Source organism: Ilyonectria robusta (genome assembly GCF_021365365.1).
Source record: "Ilyonectria robusta strain PMI_751 chromosome Unknown BGZ61scaffold_3, whole genome shotgun sequence".
Taxonomy (NCBI): Eukaryota; Fungi; Ascomycota; class Sordariomycetes; order Hypocreales; family Nectriaceae; genus Ilyonectria; species Ilyonectria robusta.
Window position 1 is genome coordinate 329,748 of NW_025764437.1, and position 14,301 is coordinate 344,048.

General features: G+C 58.3%; 8 protein-coding genes across 8 annotated transcripts; 4 read left to right on the top strand and 4 right to left on the bottom strand.

The window, feature by feature from the left end:
• Positions 1-52: 52 nt before the first annotated feature.
• BGZ61DRAFT_123642 (HAD-like domain-containing protein) lies at positions 53-2,052 on the bottom strand. The gene is made up of 2 exons (XM_046237057.1): positions 860-2,052; positions 53-812 (listed from the first exon to the last, which is right to left on the bottom strand). Exons 1-2 carry the CDS (start codon positions 1,763-1,765, stop codon positions 195-197), a joined length of 1,524 nt encoding a protein of 507 aa, XP_046109127.1. The 5' UTR covers positions 1,766-2,052; the 3' UTR covers positions 53-194.
• Positions 2,053-2,223: 171 nt separating this feature from the next.
• Positions 2,224-3,783, top strand: BGZ61DRAFT_123683 (uncharacterized protein). Its single transcript, XM_046237058.1, has 2 exons — positions 2,224-2,342; positions 2,401-3,783. The coding sequence occupies exon 2, from the start codon at positions 2,694-2,696 to the stop codon at positions 3,642-3,644; it is 951 nt and encodes a 316-aa protein (XP_046109128.1). The 5' UTR covers positions 2,224-2,342; positions 2,401-2,693; the 3' UTR covers positions 3,645-3,783.
• Positions 3,784-3,829: 46 nt separating this feature from the next.
• On the bottom strand, positions 3,830-5,164 carry BGZ61DRAFT_527694 (Vta1 like-domain-containing protein; the record flags this gene model as incomplete). The annotated part of the gene is made up of 3 exons (XM_046253149.1): positions 3,830-4,736; positions 4,782-5,010; positions 5,062-5,164. The coding sequence occupies 3 exons, from the start codon at positions 5,162-5,164 to the stop codon at positions 3,830-3,832; spliced, it is 1,239 nt and encodes a 412-aa protein (XP_046109129.1).
• A 454-nt stretch (positions 5,165-5,618) lies between these two features.
• BGZ61DRAFT_527695 (uncharacterized protein) lies at positions 5,619-7,084 on the top strand (the record flags this gene model as incomplete). The annotated part of the gene is made up of 2 exons (XM_046253150.1): positions 5,619-5,768; positions 5,831-7,084. The coding sequence occupies 2 exons, from the start codon at positions 5,619-5,621 to the stop codon at positions 7,082-7,084; spliced, it is 1,404 nt and encodes a 467-aa protein (XP_046109130.1).
• Positions 7,085-7,191: 107 nt separating this feature from the next.
• On the bottom strand, positions 7,192-8,042 carry BGZ61DRAFT_527696 (3' exoribonuclease family, domain 1-domain-containing protein; the record flags this gene model as incomplete). The annotated part of the gene is made up of 2 exons (XM_046253151.1): positions 7,192-7,705; positions 7,753-8,042. 2 exons carry the CDS (start codon positions 8,040-8,042, stop codon positions 7,192-7,194), a joined length of 804 nt encoding a protein of 267 aa, XP_046109131.1.
• Positions 8,043-8,268: 226 nt separating this feature from the next.
• Positions 8,269-9,804, top strand: BGZ61DRAFT_442410 (chaperonin 10-like protein). The gene has a single exon (XM_046244727.1). It carries the CDS (start codon positions 8,728-8,730, stop codon positions 9,748-9,750), a length of 1,023 nt encoding a protein of 340 aa, XP_046109132.1. The 5' UTR covers positions 8,269-8,727; the 3' UTR covers positions 9,751-9,804.
• Positions 9,805-11,104, bottom strand: BGZ61DRAFT_442411 (uncharacterized protein). Its single transcript, XM_046244728.1, has one exon. The coding sequence runs from the start codon at positions 10,875-10,877 to the stop codon at positions 9,861-9,863; it is 1,017 nt and encodes a 338-aa protein (XP_046109133.1). The 5' UTR covers positions 10,878-11,104; the 3' UTR covers positions 9,805-9,860.
• A 925-nt stretch (positions 11,105-12,029) lies between these two features.
• Positions 12,030-14,241, top strand: BGZ61DRAFT_343453 (uncharacterized protein; the record flags this gene model as incomplete). The annotated part of the gene is made up of 3 exons (XM_046239601.1): positions 12,030-13,310; positions 13,361-13,971; positions 14,016-14,241. The coding sequence occupies 3 exons, from the start codon at positions 12,030-12,032 to the stop codon at positions 14,239-14,241; spliced, it is 2,118 nt and encodes a 705-aa protein (XP_046109134.1).
• Positions 14,242-14,301: the final 60 nt, after the last annotated feature.

Sequence of the window (14,301 nt, forward strand, 5' to 3'; positions counted from 1 at the left end):
TTTACACCAGGCCATAGTTACACCTAATATACAAGCCTCTCACACATCTTTACATGTCAAACATGACCCCAGCCCAACCCCTGCAATGCCGAGTCTATACGCGGAGCCATCCCAATCTGAGTTGATGTCCGTCGTCCAAAGCCCGCTGGTACAATTACAAAACATTAATTAGTGGAGATTTTGCCTTGACAGCCTTACGGCTTCTTCTCGGGGCCCTCGGGAGCGCCACCAAACATGCCCGAGAACGAACCCATCATGGAGCTCATGGCCTCTTTCTGGGCCTTTTCCATCATTTCGGCCTCCTCCTTGAGCCACTTTTCACCATTTTCACGAATCTCCCTCTCGAGGAGCTCGTAGTTCCTCTGGCCACGCTCGCGGGCAATGTCCTGCAACATCTTGCCCTGGGCGAAAGCCTCGCTGGGGTTCTGCTCACCGTCCGGTGACACGGTCATGCTCATGTTGCTGGGGTTGAGACCGAGCATGCTACCCAAGGCACCGACACCAGAGGAGTGTTTTCTCGACCTGTCGGCAAGTTGGCGGGCGTGGAACTCCTTGCGAGCAATGGCCTCACGGCGGGCAAACTCGGTGGGAATATGTTGGCCGTCAAAGGACTTGAGAACCTTGCGGACATCGGCGTATTGCATAGTGTGAATGTACTCGAGGAAGGGGATGAGGCCGACGAGGTCCTTGTCGTCGCGGTCACCTTTCCAGGGGTTGAGGACAATTGCGTTCTCGGGCTGGTTGCGGACGTGCTTGGCATTGGTGTCGATAATGATGACCTTGGAGAGGTCACGGTTTAGGTAAGAGAGGTCCTATATAATTAGTCTCGCAATCATCCTGAATTATTTAGGAGACCTACCTTGACAATCTCGCCATCCTGGAACTTGGTGGCCTCGCGGTAGAGGGGCCACATGATGAAGCGGAATGGGTCGAGTTTCCTCACTAGAGGCTCAGCAGTGGCAAAGGGAACAGTGGTGAAGAGAACCAGCTCGTAGTACTGGCTGAGGTAACGGATAAAGTAGTCGACACCGGGGCGCTTGGCAACTCTCCAGCCGTGGTCGCGGGACCATTCGCTGTGGACGAGGAGGTCATCCAAGCTGATGCACAGGGTGTATGGACGCTCGAAGCTGGCATCGGGGTCGGGCAGCAGCTTCTCGAACGAGGGCTCCTGGTAGTAGGAGACGGAATCGCCCATCCGGGTCTTGGCTCGAGTCCACCAGCCGACGGGTCCAGGAGTATTGGGGACGTTGACGTATCGCTCGGCCTCGACGGGATCCCAGTCTCGGCCCATGTAGAGGAAGCCTCCAGCGGCACCGGTCACGGCGGAGGCGAGCATGAACCGGGTCCACCATGAGCGGTTGCGTTCGCTGGTTGAGACGTACTCGGGGCGCTCGCGCTTATCACCACCTGAGGACTCGGCGTGGTCCGACTCTTGCAGGGCCTTTTGCGACTTGGGGTCCTTGCCTTCCAATTCGTACTCGAGGGTCGAGGGGATGCCCTGGGTGAGATCGGGGAGCTTGTCAAAGGCAATCTGCTCGTCGTCTTTCTTCTCGGCGGCGTTGTCTTCGGGCTTGGCGGGTTTGGATTGCGACGGGTCGGCGGGGGGTTGATCTTTGGGACCCTTGCGGCTGGCGTACGTTCGGAGCCACGGCGAGACGGCAAAGGGAGCTGGCGCAGGACGAATTTGCAGCGCCGGAGATGCAATGGGGCGAGACAGACGAGCCGCCAAGCCCAAGCGCGAGGCCTGGGCTAATCGAGGGAGCATGGCGAGGTTGTGAGGGGGAGCGGCGGGAGGATGAGAGAGCGGCGGGATGTCGAAAGTGCGGCTGAACGGAACAGCAGCTGGAGACGAAAGAAGCGAGCGCAGAGGTTTCGAGGGCAATCGGCGGCCTCTGTCGCTGCAATGGACCGAAACTCGACTCAATTAGGCCGTGGGAGCTGCGTGGAAGCTGCGTCGAGCTGTTTAATTCCTGATCGTGGAGGAGCCAACTTTGGCCTGATGCTCCGCCATCGCATCGCGCCGTCAGTCGTCGAAAAAATCGGACGGGCCGTGGGCAGCTTGGGGCAAGAACTCGGGTGCCCGCGGATTAGCCGGAGGAGGCACGGACTTTAGATTGGCCGATGGCGTCATGGTTTGGCGGGGGACTGGTGATGCGTAATCGCTACCCAAGGTACTTAGGTAGACGGTACAGTCGCTATAATCGCTAATCCGTACGAACAACTCCCCGCAGTCTGGCTTGCACTGTGACATGACTGAGTTGACTTGACCAGCGTGAACTAGGATTCAACGGCGCAAAGACTTGGGCATGTCATTTGACAATTTACAACCCATTTGTAACCCGGTATTCCCCTCACAGCCTCATTTCGCCCCTCGGACCCTTGACCGAACCTCGGACACAGACTCTAGACTGACTAAGTCATATCAACGAGTCGACTTTTCGCCTCTTTCGCTACATCCCACTCTCCCTCCTACACACAACTACCACACGCCTGCCATGTTTACCGCGCGCTCTGCATTCTAGAGGGCGGTCCTCGTCGATCGATTCGCAATGGCACCTCCCTCCGTGACAATACTCGTCCCTAGAGACCGCAAATTGCCCTGATTACGACCACGACACTCGCCTTGAGCTCCTTGTAGCCGGCTTCTTCGGCTCCATTTTCACCCTCTGGACTGAACCGTCACTCCATTCAACATGCCTCCTCGCCGTCCATCCAAAAAGGTGACTGGGAAACTCGCCGGTCGAACCGTCACCTCGTTGCGCATAACCATGCCTACGGCGACCCAACCATCGAACCCGACTGCAACCTCCGCGAAACCCGTCACCGAAGATGATGTCAACAAGATCGATATCGCCTCACTCACCATGGACGTCCCTCTGATCCCCCTCGTACGCAAGAGGCGTGTCCCCGCCACTCCGTTCCACTTCCTTTCGCTACCCTCGGAAATTCGCATCGATATATATACCTACTTCTTCCAAGACAACGACCCATACTACTTGGATACTGTGCTGGATCTCGGACCGGACGTTTCGAAGCGCGTCCACAAGAAACTCGGCCTCATGCGCGTCTGCAAGCAGATATATGAAGAAGCCTCCTACCTCTTCTACAGCACCCAGACGTTCCGCATCTTTCCTATCCACCCGGGCAAATACTTCAAGTCCAAGAAACCTCTCCTGGCCAGAATGAAGCAACACCAGCGCCGGCACATCACCTCCTTGCAGTTGCGCCTAGGACCTGGATGGAATGCTCCGCCTAGGGGATGGATTATCAACCCTGCGCTAGGACTGCAGGACTGCACCGATGTTGAAGTACTCAAGGTGTTTGTGGAATGCGATCCCAGCGACCCCGTCTACAACGGATTCCGCCGACCTGATGACTTCTACGGGCGCTTCTGCCGTGACCTCCTAACTGGCATTCTGGCAGAGTTGCCGTCGGTCCAGATTGTCGAGTTTGACGGCTTCACTGGCGTTAGGAAGTGTGGAGGCATGATGAGCAATCTCATCGACATCGCGATCAAGTCTCAGCGCCTCATCGGATGGGGACCAGAGAGAGGGTGGACGGATGATATGCACGAGGATGACAACGCTCCAATAGCCAAACCCTCCAACCACATGCAGGACTTTGAGGAAGGGTTTGTTTTGTAGTATGCAAGAGCCACCGTGTTTATCGCAATGATTGATGACAGGCATGGGACAATGTACAGGATGCTCACTTTAAACACGAATAGTATAAGTTATAACTCTGTTCAATCCTGTTAAAACGCCCAGGATACATGGACGCTGCAAAATCGCTGCTTATTCTAGATGTTTCTCATTACTCCTCAACCTGCTCACTGTGCACCTAGAAGTGCCAGGGCATTTCGCAGCTCGTTGACTGCAGTCGGAACATCTTCAAAGTTCAACGCCGAAATGGCCCACTTGGCATGTTTCTGCGCCTGGTTGATCTGCTTTTGGTCTGGCGTGTAACCACTTATAGGCATTGGCATCGGTGCAGGAGCCGGGGTGGGAGTAAAGGTAGGGGTCGCAGCGTAGTTTGGTGCAGGCGGTTGGGGTATCGCGGGAGGAGGATTCGTCATGGCGGGATGGGGGATGCTTGGCGTTGTAGTCCAGGATGGAGGTCCAGATGGGTCGGATCCAGCATACGGAGCCAGAGGAGGTGGTGCGAATTGAGGAGAAGGTATCATCGGTTGGGGCGACTGCTGAGGCGGGATTTGAGGCATAGAGAAGCCTCCTGGGTGGAAGGGCTCCTGAGGAGGGCCGCCATACGCAGGGGTAGAGGCCTGACTTCCTGGTTGGACGGGAGGTGGCGCTGCAGGACCAGCGAGAGTAGGACTCTGGCTCATGGGCGAGGGGATGAATGGCTCAGGAGACGGTGCTCTCGCGGCAGGGAAGTAGCCTGGATCAGCGACAGGTGGCTGTGGCGGCTGGTCGACAAAGCTAGGTAACCCCGAAGGCTCGCCGGCGTCCGGAGCATCCTCCACCGACACGGGGCGGGCCGCAGAGCCGGAGAGTTGTTGGACGTCGGGGTCGTTGGGGTCGAGCGGCGTCTCGGGCTCCGGCTCGACGGGCTTGGGGTTCGACTCGTTGGGGTCCTTGCCCTCGCGGATGGCCTTGAGGATGCGCGCGGCGTTCCATTTGGCGAACTTGATCTTCTGCAGCGTCTCGGGATCGGGCGTGCCCCACTCGCGCGTGAGGTCGAAGAAGGTCGCGGCGGCGTCGAATGTGTCGGCCGTTTGTCTGCGGCCGTTAGTAGTGCCACCAAGGCTGGAGAGGCGAACTGACCTTGTCACCTTGTTTGCGCGCAGAGTGCGCTCGGCGCGATCAAACGTCTGCTGCGCAAACTGCTCAACATAGGCCTGGCCTGCGTCATTATCCACAATGGCATCATCGTCGGCGTGGGCATTCTTGGTCTCCTCGAGGCGCTCGAGCAGCGTCTTTGTGTAGTTGAAGGTGTCGTCGTCGGCGGTGTGGAGGCTCTTGCCTACGATCTGGTTGACGGCATGATACTCGCCTGTTTGGACTCAGTAAGCGACTGGATTCCTCTGGATTGCAGCTCACTCACACCAGTAGGCAATGGCTGGCTTGATGGACCTCAGCTGGTTCGCGCGGTTGATGAAGCGCGAGACCTCGGGGATCTTGAGCGCAGCGGGGAGAGGCTCGGCCATCTTGTCGCAGTGGCGGGCGGGTGAACAAACAGAATCTGGACAACGGTCGACAGTCGGTTCTGAGTGAATATACAATGTCGTTGCCTATCGAGCAAGTCGTGTGCCTAGAGTGAAATGATGGTGGTTCTACGTCTACCCCCACATCAGCCTTGTTGACGTAAGTCGTTGGGCGGCTGCTGCTGCGCCACGATTCCCCAGATTTCCGTTGTCTCGCATAGCTTGCGCCACGGGTGGCTCAAGCTCCAACCCGGCTGAATCACAGCGTGGCTTTTTCCTTCGTTTCCGTTTTGGAGGATCCGAAGATGCCAGTTTGCACCCTTTGAACCCTGGCATCTCGACTGGGTGGCACATGGCCTGAAGACATAAGAGCATTGCCTCAGCCTCTTGTCTCTTCTATCAAACCTCTCATCCTCGCTCGACTTTCCTCGTCAGTCTCGCTGATCCAAACCTCACCATGCATAACCCCGCCACCGTCTTGATGACGCTCACGGCGCTGGCTGCGTTGCCGGCTGCCCAGGCTGGCTTGTACACCAAGAACTCGCCTGTTCTTCAGCTCAACGCTGCCACGTATGACAGGCTGATTGCCCAGTCCAACTACACCTCCGTATGCTCCCTCTCCGCTGCTCCCTCCGCGCCACTGCCATGTCGACTAACACGCCACTTTAGATTGTCGAGTTTTATGCTCCGTGGTGTGGTCACTGCAAGAACCTTCAGCCCGCCTATGAAAAGGTCGCCAAGAGCCTCGATGGCCTGGCCAAGGTTGCCGCTATTGACTGCGACGAGGAGAAGAACAAGCAGTTCTGTTCCATGCAGGGCGTCCAGGGCTTCCCTACTCTCAAGATCGTTCGACCTGGCAAAAAGGCCGGCCGACCCGTTGTTGAGGACTACAACGGCGAGCGTACCGCCGCCGCCATCAGCCAGGCTGTTGCCGCCAAGATCAACAACTACGTCACTCGTGTCACGTCTACAGAGCTGGACGGCTTCCTGAAGGGAGACAAGCCCAAGGCCATCCTGTACAGCAACAAGGGCACCACCACTCCCTTGCTCCGAAGCATCGCCATCGATTTCCTCGATGTCATTTCCGTCGCACAGATCCGAGACAAGGAGACAGCTGCCGTCAAGCGGTTCAACATTGAAAAGTTTCCTACTCTGGTCCTCATCCCCAGCGAGGGTCAGGAGCCTATCGTCTATGATGGAGCCATGGACAAGAAGGAGATTGTCAAGTTCCTCTCCCAAGTTGGCGAGCCAAACCCAGACCCCGCTCCTGCTAAGAAGAAGGCCGATACCCCCAAGGCCAAGGGAAAGGCTGAGAAGAAGGCCGAGAAGAAGGCCGAGAAGGCCGAGGAAAAGAAGGCTGTTAAATCTGAGGCAAGCGCCGAGTCCGAGTCTTCCACCTCAACCGAGACCACTGCAGAGACTGCCATTCCTTCCATAATTCCCATCTCGAGCCTATCTACAGAGGATGAGCTCGCCAAGGAGTGTCTCGCGCGCAAGTCCCACACCTGCCTGCTCGTCTTTACTCCCTCCGAGGAGACCGAGATTGGAAACAAGGCCGTTGGATCCCTCTCCCACATCAACACCAAATACGTCCACGGCAAGCGACACCTCTTCCCCTTCTTCTCCATCGCCAGCGACACCGAGGCTGCGTCCAAGGTGCCCAAGGCCCTCGAGCTTACCGGCGAGGTCAGCATGGTCGCAATCAACTCTCGCCGCGGTTGGTGGCGACTGTACGAGGGCGACTTTAGCCTCCAGAGCGTCGAGAACTGGATCGATACCATCCGCATGGGTGAGGGTACCAAGAAGAAGCTTCCTGCTGGTATCGTAGTTGAGCCGGTTGATGCCGAGAGCTCTGAGACTAAGGTCGCAGAGGAGCCCGTCAAGGAGGAAAAGGAGGAAAAGATTGTCCACGAAGAGTTGTAAGGATCTTGAATGTGAGATTAGCTGCGAAAAGGATCAATTAACCCGGGGACAAACCTGTGGTATCAATCATTACCTAACTCCAACATTTAACATGGCCGTGTCGTAATCTATTCATCCAAAACCATGCCCATCGCGTCGCTTTTCTCGACCGCGCCCTCCCTAACCATCTCAGCACCCTTTTCTCTTACAACCTGATCCAGGAACTGCTTCACTTGCTTACACCCGTCCACACCCACCACAAGCATTCCCTCCAGCCTGCTGACCTGCACCCGGCTCTCGCACACCAACACGGCAATGCGGTCGGTGTCGCCGAGGGTCGCGACCGTCAGAAACGGTAGCTCTTGCTCTTCTTGGTTGTTCAGGTCGAGCAGGGGATCGGCCGAATCGTCGCCGGCGGCGTACGTCGAGGTCGAGCCGGCGGTGCACGCGGCGATGTAGTCGGTCATGGGGATACCGGCGTCGATCAGGGCGAGGGTCGTGGCGTTGAGGAGGGCGGCGAGAAGGGATCCGTCCTGGGAGAGGACGTGCAGAGAGATGGTGATGGACGAGTGGGGGAAGAGGTGGGTGTGCAAGTTGGAAGCCAATGCGTTTGCAATTGTAACCTCAATCTCCTGGATTCGTCTGTATTCAAGTCAGTCCTGAAAGCTAAACGGGACCTGGTCGCATACTTGTCGTTGCGTCCACTCTTCTTCCGGTCCACGCTGGAAAAGCCAGCAATGACGACGTTGACATTGATTGCCGCCGCATCCCTCTGCGACGTCTGTCCGCGCCGCTGCTGCTGCTGCTCCGCGGGGCCAGTCACGATACACATGACCTTTGTGTGGCCCATTTCGAGGTACGAGGAACCGTCGGCGGCATCCTGCGTGCGGATCTGGGCGTGGAGGCGGCGCAGTTCGTTCCAGCGACGGCCATCGACGCGCAGGAGCGCCAATGAGTATGTCGATGTATCGAGAGGCATGTCGGTTCTTGCTGCGTGTCAATGAGCTTACAGAGAGCTACAGACAGGCTGTGAAGGCTGTGGTGATGGTGGGGTGAAAAAAAGGTTGGCCTGGATGCGGCTGGAGTCGCTGTGGCTGGAGAGCCTGGTGTGGCTGCAGTCATGATGCCCCGCTTTGCGTCCTCGGATCAACTATCGGATCAACTAGCAAATGAGCCAATCACGGACCTTGTTTCTAACCCCGACAGCATCGGCTTTGGAACATCTACACGCTCGCATCTCCGACACACCACATCATGACGCCCGCGGCTTTCCAGCCCAGAGCTCCCACCTCCGACATGGCTTCTGCTATCGCGCTGCATAAGCGCAATCCGCAGCTGCCTTCCCCACGGCCCGCCCGCCGCAGTTGCTTCTTTGGTGGGCGATATCCCGACACGCCGCTTCAATGACGGAATTGCGTCACATTCAGCTCCGCCGCTCCGATGGTTTGGGGATATGCATTCCAGGTTGCGTCCGGTAGCTTGAAGCGACGCCCGCCGGATCCGATCTATGATGCATTTGATTGTTATAAAAGGCATGCCTCAACATGGACGGTAGGTTGTCTCAGCCAGTGCCATCAGTGATCACATCAATCATCAACCTCTAGATCCAATTCAATCACCTTGAAACCCAGCATCCCATCACACAAACACACCTTCCCATCGCCATGTCGTCACTCCCCAAGACTTACAAGGCCGTCGTCCTCCAGGCGGCCAACACCCCCATGACGCTCGTCGACGTCGAGCTCAAGCACCCCACCAAGGGCGAGGTCCTCGTCAAAGTCCTTGCCTGCGGCGTGTGCTTCTCGGACGTCGCCACGGCCAGCGGCCACATGGGCGACGTCTTCCCCCGCGTGCCCGGCCACGAAATCGTCGGCGACGTCGTCGAGGTCGGCGAGGGCGTGACCCGGTTCAAGGGCGGCGAGCGCGTGGGCGGACCGTGGCACGGCGGCCATGACGGCGAGTGTCGCCAGTGCCAGCGCGGCCAGTTCCAGATGTGCGAGAACGCGGCCATCAACGGCGTGAACAGGGACGGCGGCTTTGCCGAGTATGTCCTCCTCCGCGCCGAGGCCGTTGTCCGGGTCCCCAAGGAGATTGACCCGGCCGATGCTGCTCCTCTGCTGTGCGCCGGCGTTACCGTCTTCAATGGCATTCGCAAGTTGGGTATTGAGCAGGGCGCCCTCGTAGCCGTCCAGGGCCTGGGCGGACTCGGCCATCTGGCAGTGCAGTACGCCAACACAATGGGCTACGAGGTTGCGGTTCTCTCATCGGGCGACGAAAAGTCGGCGTTTGCAAAGCAGTTGGGCGCCCACCATTACATCAACACCAAGACCAGCGACGCTTCAGCCGAGCTCATGAAGTTTGGCGGCGCCTCCATCATCGTCCAAACCGCCCCCAACCCCAAAGTCATGAGCCCTCTTGTCGCCGGCCTCGCACCAGGAGGCAAGCTCCTCAGCCTCGCCCCGGTTGGCTCTGTGCCAATTGATACCGTCGCGCTCGTGATGAAGGGCGCAAGCATCCAGGGTTGGCCCAGCGGCCACGCCCTCGACAGCGAGGAGGCTATCCGATTCGCCATGGTGCACAATGTCAAGTGCATGATTGAAAAGTACCCGTTTGCCAAGGTGCAAGATGCGGTGGATAGCTTGATTGCTGGCAAGCCGAGATTCAGAAATGTCTTGGTCATGGAGTAGCGAGTAGTTGTAGCTGGAGTGGATTGGCGTCGAGGAGTGAAAAAGATGGCGGTGGTTGAATATTAAAATTGAATTATTTTATCAAGACTATCAAGAATGGTGATTCCAACTCAAGGCTTGAAACCACCTGTTCTATCTCTAAAGAGCCCATTAGGATCGACCTGGGCAGCCACCGTCTTGACTAACTGGTGATGTTCAGGACGCAGCCGTCCGAAATAGTCCTGGGAGTAGTATCCATCGTTCATAAACAAAGGAAGAAGCACATCTCGCTCCAAGACGCCATTGTCCTGCCACTCGAGAACACGACTCCGGATGCCACCAAAGGTATTCTTCATGGCCTTGTCAATCTTCTTGGTGTCTGCTTGCAGGAGATAGCTGTAGTTGAGCTCGACAATGATACGGTCAACGTCGTCCTCCATGTCCAACAAATCGAAACCCTTTTCTCGTGAAATCTTGGCCATGCGCTTGGGGAACGGCTGATACCCGATAACCACGGCGACGTTGGCCACGCCCATGACGGGCTGCGAGACGTTGCGCCAGAACTGGTGGATGCCGCCCAGCACCTCGACATCATTGGCGGCTGACGGCAGGGGAACCGTCTCTGTGCCGATGGTGTAGATGGAACCCTTGATGACGAACTGGTTGTTGCTCGTCAGGAGATCCGAGTACGACCGCGTCTTGGCCGTGTTGGTGAGCGGTCCCACGCTGGTGAAGTTGTCAAAGGTGCCTGCTGGAACGACGGGTCCGTCATAGAAGACGAACATGGTCCAAATGTCGACCACGCCCACTGCGGTGCGTTCTGCGGTGAGGATGATGGCTGCCTTGTCGTCGGTGTTGTACTCTGTAAAGTCACGAAGCGCCTTGAGCAGCTTGGCGTCCGTCTTCTCGCTGCGGGTGAAGATGAGGGTGCCGCCGTAGATTTCGCCTTGCTTGTAGCCCTGCAGCAGAAACGACGTCACAACGCCAAAGTTGTTGCCGCCGCCCTTGAGGACTTTGAAGAGATCCGAGTGCTTCGTCTCAGAGGCCGTGACGATGGTGCCGTTGGCCAGTACGACTTCCATCTCGAGGATAGAAGACATGGCCCATCCGTATTGCTGGGTCAGAAAGGAGAGGCCGCCGCCGACCATGTAGCCGCCGACGCCGACGTTGCCGATACGGCCACCAACAACAGTCCAGCCCGTGCCGTCGAGCTCGCTAGCAACATCGTCCCAGCGGTTTCCCGGACCGACTCTAACACGGCCAGTCTTGGGGTCGAGGATGATCTGATCGAGCTTCTTGGTAGAGAGGAGCGGACCGCCGGCGATGCTGGAGAAGTAGTCGTTGGGGTTGTGGCCTCCCGACTTGACGGCAAAGTGCTCGTCGTTGTCGCTCAGGATGGTGAGGATGCTGGCGACTTCGTCTGCGGTGGATGGATAAAGAATGCACGAGGGCTTCAGGGCGCCGCAGGATGTGGACCAGTATTCGGTCTGCTCGGTCGTGTAGGAGAGCTGCAGTCTCCTGGAGGTGTCGATGTTGCTCAGGGCCTTGACGGATGCACAAGTGTCGGCTTGCACAAGTCCAGCCAGGATTGAGGCGGCGGTGGCTAGCGAGAACCAACCCATTGTATGTGCAAGGAGTTCCTGAAGCTATTCGGACAAAAGACTCATGTGGTTGAGTTAGGCTTGCTAGGTCAGCCCAGAGACAACCGCAAGGCATCAAGAAACCTTATAGTCTCCGCACCAGGGCGCCATGGCTGTTTAAAGGAGCCGGTCCCAACGCCCTTCGAGTCTGCATTGACGAGAAGCAAGACAAGGGCTTGACGCCTCGTAACGCTGGTTGGTTCAGCCTCACGACGCGCGGGTCTGGGAACGTGCATGCTGTGTGAAGAGGAAACAAATGCAGAGGAAACAAGAAGCCGCTACGGCCGAAACATTGGACAAGGGAGCCCTGGTTGCGTGGGTATGGCTGCAAGGTGATGTGGTGTGGAGTTGAAGGGATGAAATTGGAGGATGACCCACAGACGGCATTTGATGGGTGAGTTTGTCTAGCTGGCGCACTGACGATGGAGTCTTAGACAGGTAGACAAGATACACAGCATCACCAATGCATCAAAGACGTACAACACCACAGGCGAAGACACAGAAACCAATGCCAATATTTGGATCTGCGCACTCATAACCTCTGGCTTGTAAGCTGGAATGTCCACGATCAAACTCATCCCCCGCCTCATCCCAGCCATCACACCTCTCATCTCCCGCCCGCGTGTCTCACCAACACACACCGCAGCCCGGACGATCGCAATGGCGTCCACACTCAAATCCCCACCGCAATCTCCTCCAGACTTCGCCATCGCGCCCGCCCAGCTGCTCAGCGAGACGCAGGCCCTGATCGCCTCGTCCGACGCCCTGCAGGACGCCCTGGCGCAGCGCCTGACGCCCGCCGATGCCACCTTCGCCAACGTGCTGCTCCCGCTGCTGCACGACGACCACCGCGCCGCGCGCCGCCTGTGCGTCTTCCGCATCTTCAGCTCCGTCGCCGAGGCCCCGGAGCTCCGGGATGCCGCCCGTGCCGCCGAGCAGCTCACGGCAAAGGCCGATGCCGCCGCGTTGATGCGGCGCGACATGGCTGCGCTGGTGGCCGCCGTGTACGACAAGCATCGCTCCGGCGAGCTGCTTCTCGACGACGAGTCGGCGTACAAGCTCTTCAAGACGCACCGCGCCTACCAGAACGCCGGCGCCGGCATCGCGGACCAGCATCGCGGTGCGTACATGGCCGCCGTGGAAGAGCGCAACAGCGTGCTCGTGGCCGCGCGCAAGACGCTCAGCGAGACGGACGAGGGCGTCTGGTTCACGCGCGCCCAGCTCGCCGGCGTGCCCGCAAGCGCCCTGGACACGATGGACGCCGAGGACGACAGCCTCAAGGTGACGTTCAAAAAGGGCCACCTGTTCCCCGTCATGAAGCACGCCGCCGACGCCCGCACGCGCAAGGCCCTGCACATCGCCAAGGAGAACCGCTTCCCCGAGAACGTCGAGGCGCTGCAGCGGGCCGTGGCGCTGCGGGACGACATCGCGCGGCTGCTGGGCTTCGCGAACCACGCGGCGCTCAAGATCGAGGACAAGATGGCGCCCAGCGTCGAGAGCGTCATGGCCCGTCTGCACAAGCTCCGCACGCAGCTGCAGCCGCTGGCCCGCGCCGAGATCGACACGCTGTACGCGCTGAAGAAGGCGTACATCGCGGAGCACGGCAGCGCCGAGGACGAGGCAGATGCGCCGACGTTGAACGCCTGGGACTGGGCCTTTTACGCGCGCATCCTGGAAAAGGAGCGGTATTCGGTCGATTCGCTGCTCGTGTCCGAGTACTTTGAGGTGCAGCACAGTCTCGACGGTATGCTGCGCATCTTTGAGGAGCTCTTCGGCCTCGTCTTTGTGCCGACTGAGGCGCCGACCTGGCACAAGGACGTTGCTGTGTATTCCGCCTGGGACTCGGACGAGCAAGGAGGAGGCTTCCTGGGCTATCTCTACCTCGACATCTACGCACGAGATGGGAAATACTCTGGGGCACACAGCTCCCTCGTCCAACCGGTACACCCATCCCACACTTACACCCCTGAACCACACATCTAACATGCCAGGGCTTCACAACCGAGCAAAACACGCGCCACTTCCCGTCGTCGTCGCTCGTGTGCAGCCTCATCCGCGTCGCCGGCAAGCCCACGCTGCTGCAGCACTCGGAGCTCAAGACCATGTTCCACGAGCTGGGCCACGCCATCCACAAGCTCGTCACGCGCACCGCCTACAGCCACGGCTGCGCGCGCGACTTTGTCGAGATCCCCAGCATCCTGCTCGAGAACTGGATCTGGGTCCCGCGCGTGCTGCGCCGCCTGGGTCGCCACTACAGCTACCTGGGTGATGAGCAGCGGGCATTCTGGCTGGAGCGGAATGGCGGCGACGAGACCGCCGAGATGCCGTCCGAGACGCTCCCTGAGAAACTCGCCGAGGACCTCGCCAGGACAAAGCACGTCAGCGGCGCCCACGCCATGCTGCACCAGGTCTTCCTTGCGCTGTTCGACTTGACCATCCACAGCTGCGCCAGCCCGGAAGCGGCACGGGCAATAAACACAACAGCTCTATGGAACAAGAGCAAAGCAGAGATTCTGGGACTACGCACGACCAATGGAATCGGCCAGGCGTCGTTTGCCCATCCTTTCCGAGCATACGATGCGTCTTACTTTACCTATGCCTTGTAAGTCCAGATCACGCCGCAGCCCTCAAGTCTAACCCCTATAGATCCAAGGTATTTGCTACCGACCTGTGGGTGAGTTGCTTCAAAAACAACCCAATGGACTCGCAAGTCGGACTTAGATATAGACGGTGTGTCTTGGAGCCCGGAGGCGGCCAGCCCGAGGGTCTAAGCCTGAAAAACTTCCTTGGAAGAGACCCCAGTGACGAAGCATACTACTCCGAGGTCTCTGGGGCCCAGGTCTCTGCGTCCGAGGTCTCTGCGTCACTGTAGACTAACGAATAATGCATTATGAATGGCCAATCGGCGCGTATTATTGTAAATGCACAACGC